The sequence below is a fragment of the Aptenodytes forsteri genome, unplaced genomic scaffold (assembly GCF_000699145.1).
Source record: "Aptenodytes forsteri isolate BGI_AS27 unplaced genomic scaffold, ASM69914v1 Scaffold80, whole genome shotgun sequence".
Classification (NCBI taxonomy): Eukaryota; Metazoa; Chordata; class Aves; order Sphenisciformes; family Spheniscidae; genus Aptenodytes; species Aptenodytes forsteri.
Window position 1 is genome coordinate 3,327,337 of NW_008795026.1, and position 9,888 is coordinate 3,337,224.

The 9,888-nt window shown below is 50.5% G+C and overlaps 1 protein-coding gene across 1 annotated transcript; it reads right to left on the reverse strand.

Annotated features, from left to right (window-relative positions):
- Positions 1 to 8,173: 8,173 nt before the first annotated feature.
- On the reverse strand, positions 8,174 to 9,435 carry LOC103896169 (gap junction gamma-1 protein). The gene has a single exon (XM_009275953.1). The coding sequence runs from the start codon at positions 9,419 to 9,421 to the stop codon at positions 8,174 to 8,176; it is 1,248 nt and encodes a 415-aa protein (XP_009274228.1). The 5' UTR covers positions 9,422 to 9,435.
- Positions 9,436 to 9,888: the final 453 nt, after the last annotated feature.

Sequence of the window (9,888 nt, forward strand, 5' to 3'; positions counted from 1 at the left end):
GGGTGGTGAGCAATTGCACTGTGCATCACTTGCTTTGTGTATTATTATTATCATTTTATTTCAATTATTAAACTGTTTTTATCTCAACCCACGAGTTTTTCTCACTTTACTCTTCCAATTCTCTTCCCCATCCCACCAGGTGGGGGGGAGTGAGCGAGCGGCTGTGTGGTGCTCAGTTGCCAACTGAGGTTAAACCACGACACCTGCTGTGCTTCGAGCAGCAAGCGTGGCATTACGTGGACTTGTCTGCTGTGTTTAAAGCTCCCAGACATGGTCGCTGATCCTCTCCTTCCTGCCCTCTGAAGCCACAGTCTCAGCTCAGCAACTGAACGAAAAGGAAAGCATGATAAAAGCAGTCTGTGTCCTCAGTTCTCTTCTCCGTCTCCATGCTTTGAAGGCAGTTTAGGAGCATCAGAATGCCTTGTTGGCAGGGAGAATTTTGAAAAGCCAGTTCTCTGCGATGCTCAGTCGACTTCTGCTGGAGTCTCTGGCGTAAAATATCTAAAGTTATACTGGGAAAACAGCTCTCTCCTATATGGGATTCATCCACCCAAATGTGGGCATCCACACCCGAGGGGGCTGGGCTCCTTTGTAGGTGATGGAGATGAAAACACGCTTTCAGGACGCTTCGTTTCGCCCTGAAGCCTCTGCGTAAACTGAATCACATCAGCTGCACCGAAGAAGTGCCTGTTCTCCCCATGGACTCCCAAGTGGTCCTGGGGGGACCAGCTCTGTGCAGGCACGTAATGGTAGTGGAGATCAGTCTCTCCTCTGTACCTAAGGCTCTCCACGTCACGGTGAGACCATGAAAGCTTCAGCTCCCTCTTGTTCATGATACTGCACCCGTGTCAGCCCGATGAATCGTCCCCCACCAGCTTTGTCATTTCTAGCGGTGTTTGTGGAAGGAGAGCTGGCGGCACGGGGTGGCAGGGCGACAAGATGCAATATCCCCGGTTAAGGCCTATCCAAAAGGGGACATCCCCCGAAATCCCCCCTCGGTGGAACATCTCTCACCCAGGCAGGTGTGTCGGGGCAACTCAGAAACCCTTCTCAGAGCTAAGAAAATGGTGAAAAAGGGCAGAGATTCTCTCTCTGTTCCTCACCAGTCCCTGGGCAGTTGCACAAGCTGCCGGCAGCCTCTTGCTCCATCAGTTTTCCGCTCTCTGCTCTCCCACCGCCCAAAACCCTGCCATGTTTGGGACTTGCTGGCTGCCGCAGCAGCAGGACGGCCCGCGGCTCCCACCCGCAAGGGCTCTTCCTCGGCGTTTATTCATCCATAACTCAGCTGCGGCAGCATAAAGCGGGGATAACTGCTGTCTCTGCAGCCAGCCCTGCGGGTTAATGCCAGTATAATAAACTAATTTTCTCCAGCTTTTTCTGGGGGTGGTAAGCACGAACTCTCATCCACGAACCCACGTGAGCTGCAGTTATTCAACCCTAAGCCTGTGCGTTAAGTACTCCCCAAGCTGCGCTCCAGGAGCTCAGTCGCAGGCAGCCAGCAGCCGGGACACGGGGCTGCGGTAAACCATAGCGGCACTTCTGGCACGGGGACAATATCCCACAATCTTGGAGAGGAAAACACGGATTGTGGCTGGCCTGGGCAATGCAAAGGCCAGTGAGGATAGGGGGAAATTGCAAGGACAACAGCCTGGACGCAGAAATAAAGCAAAGTGGCAGCTGAGTTTGCAAGGAGTGAGTCTGTGCACCAAAGGGGCTGTTCCGTGCCAGCAGGGCTGGAAATGAAGGTAAAGCTGTTATTAGCATTTCCCTAGGGGGAGTGATTAGGAGCTAGTGAGATGCTGTTGACAGGAATACTGTCTGCAGCGCGGAGCAGCTAATGAAAAAGATGGGTCTTGTAATCCCAGAGGGAGGGGGACGCTGGAGAGTCACTGGTATTTTTAGCCTGGCTTTCTAAAGAAATGAGGGGTTTTGCAATTGCTCTGTGTGTTCCCAAAACACAGGCAGATGGAGGCAGCTTCTGCCATTCCTCCTTCCTCTGAGCATTAGACTCGGGGGGCCCCGTCACCCTCTGGCTCTGCCCCCCCCTCCGTGGACACTGTCCCCGCCATGCTCTCCAGCAGCAGCAGCAATCTGGAGGTGACCTGAGGACGAGAGATGAGGCTGCTTCTCACTCACTTACTCCTCACTGATGTCAGTCGCCTGAGCCATCGGGGCAGGATGTGGCTGCCTGTGGGTTGGGGCACAGAGACCTCGAGCAAGCCTGGCAGCGAGGGGTGAAGGTTGCTGGTGAGGAAGACTAGCCACAGGGTTCATTTCTGCATGACTGTGGCTAGCACCCGCGTCAAGCTAAGGTCAGCCACCCATGGGTGCTTCTACATCTGAGTAAGTCTGGTACCAACACAGCAGCCAACAGCAAGGACGAGTTTACCCTGTTCCTCAGACCTTGCTGGTTTGAAGGACACCTAGTTATTTAGCAACGTTTTTCTTTCTTTGGGGTGTTTTATGTAGCACTGCAAAGGATGTGACTTACGAGGCTAAAGAGCTTCTGACTATTGACCCTCCTTGCGGACTTGTTAGAAGATCCTGTTCTTTGTCTCTTGGTGGGAGCTGGTCCTGCTCATGCCCAAGAAGTTGTAAAGGTACCACAACTGCCAGAGAAACAGAAAAAAACACAAGTTTCTGTCCAGAATAAGACTCTTTGGACAGGGGTTGTGAGTGAACGTGCCTGTCATTTAATGGGAGGAGCAAAGACTGAGGCCGTTCGGAAAGGCAGGCTTTCTCACAAGTGCTTTCCCATCATTTGCTCAGCTTGAATCATCAGTTTCTCCCAGACTCTCCAAAGTTTTCTTGCTTTTGAAAGTACAGGCTTTCCTAAGCAGTTTCAGCTCCGTGCCTGAAGGAACTGTAGGCAGTGATTCATCAGAGAGACAACACATCCCAAACAACTAGAAGGTCAGCTACTTCTTAAGGCAAAAATATTTTGCAGTGATTTATAGCCATATCTGGGAAAATAGAGCTCTTACATGGCTAAAACAGGCAAATAATGGATTGAGAAGAATTTCTTGTCATCAACACTCGGCACCCTTCTCACGGAAACACACACGCTTTACATACTGTAACAAAATGTACGTTTTATTCTGTTTTATTAGTAATGGATGTGGAATAGCCAGCTGAAGAGTTGGACTGATGTATCTTTCTCTTTTGACCAGTGTTTAATATTCTAACTACGGTCCAGATGTAACATTTACACTGAAAAATACTTACAGATTCAACCTCATACTCAAAAAATTTCTAGTACAAATACAGTTAGTACATAAAGAAATGAACAAAAAAAAAAAATGACAATCCCAGAAACTTCATAACAGCACAGACTGGTTATGGCCTTGAGTTAAGTTCAAGTATCTCCCAGTGGAATGCAATGCAAGCAACAAGGTAATCTGGCTTTTACGTGGGACATTCCTGGCCCTGAATGGTAAGAATAGAAATGTAAGTGTGGGCACTTTATCCGACCAAGTTTAGCGAGAGAGTCAACATTTACGATTAGTTCAGCTACAAAGCTAAACCTGTCTTGTGTGTGAACAAAACTACTAACCCGTTAAAAAAAAAAAAAAAGCAAAGCATTAATTATACTACTGGCGTTTCTTCCGTGGCTGACGCTGCCTGTCGTCTAATTGAAATTCCTCGAGACACCGGTTTAGTTTGTAATGGTTGTGATGGGTTTTTTGCTTGTGCTTATGCTTATTTTGCCTCTCTATCCTTTTCCTTCCCAAACTGACCTGATAAAAGAGGGGACTTTTGCTCCTGCCCCGAAAGGAGTCGCTCCTGCAGAGACGTTAACATATGTCCGTCGCCTTTGTGGTGATGACTCGGTGGAAAAGACACAATATCCTAAAGGCTTTAGAGGCCAAGGGGTGCAGGAAGAAGGGGGGAAGTGAGCAACTCAGTATACGTAATAATAATAATAATAATCCTTTATATTTCTAGGGCCGTCTGACTCATGCTGGCTCCTGTGTGCAGCTCAGATGGGATCTGGGAGAACTGGGATCCCTCCTCCCCAGGGTCAGAGGAGTCAGCAGTGTCCTCCAGGCTGGCTGGGACCTTGCAGGCGACTTTGCATCTCTCCCAGGCAGCCCGCAACACCGGAGCAGTCCTGTCGGGAATGTGCCCCTGTCCTTCTGTCCCTGTCAAAACGCTTGGAAAACATGGGAAAGCAAGATCAGCTTCCATTTGCAAAGCATTTTATGCAAAGAAGTGTTTCAAGCCTGACAGATGAGTGGGGCCGGCTGGAAGGACGGCTGAGAAAGCTGTTGCCTTGTCTCCCTGCCCGACGAGGAGGTTGTGTTGATTGCCCAAGAGTCTGCTCTGGCTCTAGTACTTGTCAATATTGCAGTTATTGACTCTCACTACGGAAAACTGTGTGTGCATGTTAAATGTGAAGGTGACACCAGCCGGGAGGAGGCTGCAAATCTGCTGCAGGACCAACTGATCATTCAAAACCCCCTTGGCACACTGGGTCTGCGGTGTGAAAATAAAAAGGCAGTTTGAAGGAGGGCACAAGATCCTGGCCGTACAAGCACACGTCTGCAGAGGGGGGCAATCCCCATGCCTGCAGAAGATGGGGTTTCGAGGAGGACAAGGGTGGCGGATGGGTGCATGAAGAGGAGCAGGGTGGAAAGCTGGCCCAAGGGCCAGTGCTGCCGCACCGCTGGGAAGACATGGACTGGCTGGTGGTGACTCAAAGACACAAAGGAAAACCATGCTGGAAAAGCAGCCCTTGGAGATAGGTTGATGAGACTGAAGTTGTTTAGCTTAAAGCAGACTTGAGGAGGATGAAAACAGTCTTCAAACACCCAAAAGCTTCTGCAGACATTAAAGGCATGAGATGTTCTCCATGTGTGCTGAGGAGAGGAGATGCCAGGGGTTGCAGCGAGGGGGGTTTGTGTTAGCCATTAAGGAAGCATTTGATGGTGGCAAGTTGGTGAGAAGATCCATGGTCTTTTCCAGCCCTGTTGCTCTAAGTGTCTCTCAACCTGCAGCCATGGAGCCCAGGGATCTCCTCCCATCGGGCACTGACCAGCTATATCGTTGGGGCAGGGGGTATAGCCCTGCTGTATAAAATGGGTTTAATGAGCTGATCAGCTCCCTGTGACCAGGTTCTGGCGTTTCTGGCTTAAAATCTGCCCCCGGCTTTTTCGACGGTGAGGCGTTTGCTAGGACAGTTTCCTGAAGCAAGAGAAAGGGAGGCACATGCCCATCCCTGCGTTTGGTGACTTGCTGGTGAATCTGCAGGTCAGCGGGAGCCAAGGGGCTGATCTGAGTCACTGGGAAATGCTCAAGCCATGACTGGGGCTGAGGGAGGTGTCGCTGGTATGGGCAGGAGAAATCCCAAATCCAGACTCCTGCACAGCACAGTGCCTTCCGGCATTGCATGGGAAGGACAAGTTCATCCGGGGCTGTGATATTGCTGCTCGTCTCAAAAGAATCAGAAAAACCCAGGCAGCATCCAACCATCGCTCTCCTCAGGGTTTCCATCCTTCCCTTGGGATCGTGACTTTAAATACACGCTGTTTCTCATGGGACACAAGGCTGGTGATAAACGAGAAGTCACATCGATGTGGAGGACAAGCTTGTGCCCTGTAATTACTGGGGAGCAAACTTGCACCCAGCAGCACCTCTGCTTCCCTCCCCAGCAGCCCTGGGCTGTGGACCTGCGTGCATTTACCTTCATGATAGCACCACTGTCAGCAACCAGCCTCTCTGCATTGTCTGGCGCAGCCCCAGCCCCGGAGGAGAACACGCTCCCGCACGCGGGACAGGGACCAACAGCGCAGTTGGGTGTGTTTGTCTCCCCACCACCATGGTGTGAACTCTCTGAACCTTTCATTCAAAATTCACAGCAGAAAGGCCATCCCTCCACATGGCAGATGTGTGTTACTCCCAACCATTGCTGGTGGGGGGATGCACCGATCCTCCTCCTGGATGCGGTTGTCCGTTTTTGGGGGGGAAGATCTCTAGCAGTGAAAGCGGGCAGAGCTCCAGGCATTTTACTGATGGACCAGGAACCCGAGGACCAGGAACAAGCCTGAAAGTGTTCCCCAGACTGTTATGCAAAGCCATACTGAATACTTGTAGCTGGATACCTCATAGGATGTTTCTTTGCTTTCTTTTTAAACCTTCTTTTTTGCTGCCAGCAGTGTTCTTTAATGGCATGGCACAGCTCAGGCGAGGTTACCAGGCGCTGAAGGCAATACCCAGGTGTTTCATACTGGCCAAAGGGCCTGACCGCCTGGGGAACAGGCATCCTTGAGGCTTTCAGAGACCAATCTCAAGGACATGAGAAGTCACGTAGATCCAATGGATAAGAAATACTGGCATGGGGACCTGCATGTGACTTTGGGTGGCTGGCATGGCCCCAAGGGAAAAGCTCGGCGCAGGGACAGTGCTGTGTTTGGTGAGGATTTACTTTTGTGTTAGGTTTGATCTTAAAGGCTCTGCCTGTTTGAGTTCTCCAGAGTGGTGAATCAACCGTTGGACTCTCGGGAGGTTGCGAGAGCATCTGCCAAGCCACAGGCATCTTGGGAACATCTCAGGGATGAGACCTGCTCTGAGATGTGGCAGAGTGGGGCAGTGACTAGTTTCAGCCTCTGCCATTTGGCAGGAGATGCTCCCTGTGCTCCCAGTGATGAGGTTTTCTTTCTATTTTGTGTGGCTGGAGGGGAACAAAGCCACAGACCCGCAGCTGTGCAAGAGACACAAGATGAAACCACCCTGACAAAGCATGTCCTCAGCACTAGCAGGAACCTTGGAGCTCAGCAGCTTGGTTTTAACATGCCTCCAGACTCCTGGAGCTGTATGAAAACCACCCTAAAACCAAGCCAAGCTCAAAAAGCTCCCCATTAACTAGTGAAAAACTTCCTGCTACTGTCCTGGTCCTGTCCCCACTGAAGCCAGATCTTCTGTTAAGCCCCCCCAGCAAGTGTGTGAAACCTGCCAGCTCCCCAGGGGAGGCTGGAGGCTAGAAGCCCAAAGGCTGCTCCAGATGAGATCAGCTGTAGTCCTGGACCAGCCGGGTTTTCCCAGGGAAGGTGGAAGGCTGTAAAATTACCAGAAGGTTGATATTACATTTATATATATCTCTATGTCTATATTCACACACACATGTTCATATGTGTCTGTATATATACGTACATGTACACACACACGCATCATATACACACTATGCATAGATCTGCCGTCTGCCACTATTTATAAGGGTTTGATTGAACAGAAAAACAAATCTGCCAACACTGATCTTCCAATCCCTACTGACATTCAGCAAATAAAGAAGTCTAAACCCTTTATGATTTTGTTTTCCTGGTTGCATAAAGGCACTTTCTGATGATGTGAAGCAGCAGTTTGTTAACTCTGTAACTGCAATGATTCCCATCACATCTGTAGCAAGCGCTACACAGGCACTGGTGTGACACAATGTCACTGCTCGCTCCTGCTGCGTAGTGTTTGATCGTATTTGCGTCTTGCTTCGATGCAGAGGAATAAAAGACGAAAGCCTTCAGCGCTGTGCTATGCTTTTAGGTCTCCCTGTGTAAGACAGTCGCTGTGTTTCTGTCCCAGAACCTGATGTGGGTGCCAGCTCATGGCTCGCAGCATCGAACAATGCCTTCGTTTCCAGCGGTGCCCGTTAGAGCATCTAACAATTCAGGCAGTACATCAGCTGTGAGCACGTCATGAAGGTTCATGCCATATGTCAGTTGTTTTCTTATCAAGGGATCAGAAATTAATTTTGATTAAGGACATTTAGTAATTAAACGCTGCCTGACCTACCCCATTCTAGCCTCGCCGTGCAGGAGGGGAGCTGCTCGCTGTCAGCCTGACTTCTCTCCTGAGCCACCAGCAGCTCCGCTTCCCATCACAGCGCGTTGTACAGTCTCTGTTGGGAGCTCCAAGTGGTGACCGAAGGGGTGGGTGATGCGGGGGTTTGCTGTTGCTCACCGGAGGTTCCCAACTGGAGAACGTGTTGGAAACGGGGAATAAATGTCTTCTGTTAATGCACTGGAAGACGGCACTAAATTGGTCTGAAACTCCTTTTCTCTCTTGACTTCCATACAAAAATTGAGGCTGTGCCCTGTGAAACGAACGCAAGACAATACCGAAAAACAGAAACAAACCAAAATAAAAACCCCACTTACGCTGCCCTCTCTCCTTTTAGACGAAGCTATATCCATACAGACGTCTTTCCATCTTTACTGCTTGAGCTCCCTTTCTCCAAGCAGGCCTTGGGTTTAGCACCTTGTTTCTCCTGGGCGGTGTTGGCCCTGTTCTGCTCTACCACCGTGCCACCCGAGGCGGGACTGCTGGTTCGTGAAGGTTGCGTGTTGGCCTGGGTGCTGCTGTAGCTCTGAAACGCTATGTCTAACTGCTCCTGGGCCACTCGCAAGTGTTTGTGAAGGGTGGACAAGTCTGCCGGGAGGTTCTCATCTGGGCTGGTGCACTGCTGCTCCTGAGCGACGTTAGCCAAGTTCTGCTCATGAGCCATCAAGCTGTTGGGGATCTTGGTGGGCTTCTCCGATTTCACTACCAGGTTGTACTCGGGAGGGCAGGAGATGTTCTTTGGGTAGGCATAGTTGTAGGGAGGCTGCCTAAAGCTGTTGATTTTCCGGTTGCGAATGGCATCTCGGATGGTCCCAAACCCCAGGTGAAACATCTCACACATGTTCAGTAATAAGCACAGGCAGCTCACGACGTACATCACCAGGAGAAAGATGGTCTTCTCTGTTGGCCGGGACACAAAGCAGTCCACAGTGTGAGGGCAAGGGACTCTGTTGCAGACATAATAGGCTTCTACCTCAAAACCATAGAGCAAATACTGCCCTATCAAAAAGCAAACTTCAAACGAAGCTCTGGTAAGTAGCTGGAAGACATAGATTTTCATTAGTCCTTCTTGCTGGATGCGCCTCCTCCCGTCGTGCTTTTGTTGCTCTTTGCTCTTGGGCTTGGCTTTGGCTTTCTCGTGTTCTGCTGTGTCATCAGAGATCATGGGCTCCTCTTCGTCAGCCTCCATCGGGTCCTCCATGTTGCGCACTGCCTGCCAGTTCAAAGCAAACTGCTTCTTCTTCTTGAATCCCTTGAACTTCTTCTCCTCCTCCGCCGACCGGGCGATCCTGTGGATGGCATAGCCCAGGTACATGACCGAAGGGGTGGATATCATGATGATCTGGAAGACCCAGAACCTGACGTGTGACAGCGGTGCGAAGGCATCGTAACAGACATTGTCGCAGCCGGGCTGCTTGGTATTACAGGTGAACTTGCTCTGCTCATCGGAGTAGATGGACTCCCCCCCCACCGCTGTCAAGACAATGCGGAAGACGATGAGCACGGTGAGCCAGACCTTCCCCACGAAGGTGGAGTGATTGTGAATCTCTTCTAGCAGGCGGGTTAGAAAGCTCCAGCTCATGTTGGTCATAAGGGCTACTCAGTTATAACCTGTGGGAAGAGGGGGAAGAAAAAAACATAGCTGTAAGTTAACATCTGCGGCTGCAGTCAGTGATATGGCTGTGACATTGGCACATCTGTGACAGATGAGCTCATTTGAACGCAAAGAGGCACCCTTCGTTGCTGCAGCCTGTCTCCCCAGGACCTGTGAGGGACCATGACGTGGGGCTGACCCCCGCAGCATTGGGGAATGAGCCGTGGCCAGGGAGGGGACGTGCTGCACCACCGTAATCGGAGGCAGGGATACCTGGTGGTACAGGTGTCGTGGTTTAATTTCAGTCGGCAACTGAGCACCACGCAGCCGCTCGCTCACTCCCCCCCACCCGGTGGGATGGGGGAGAGAATTGGAAGAGCACAAGTGAGAAAAACTCGTGGGTTGAGATAAAAACAGTTTAATAATTGAAATAAAATGATAATAATAATATGATAATAATAATA

Coding starts and splice junctions, on each gene's coding strand:
- LOC103896169 (XM_009275953.1), bottom strand. CDS start 9,421: ATGACCAACATGAGCTGGAGCTTTCTAACCCGCCTGCTAGAAGAGATT.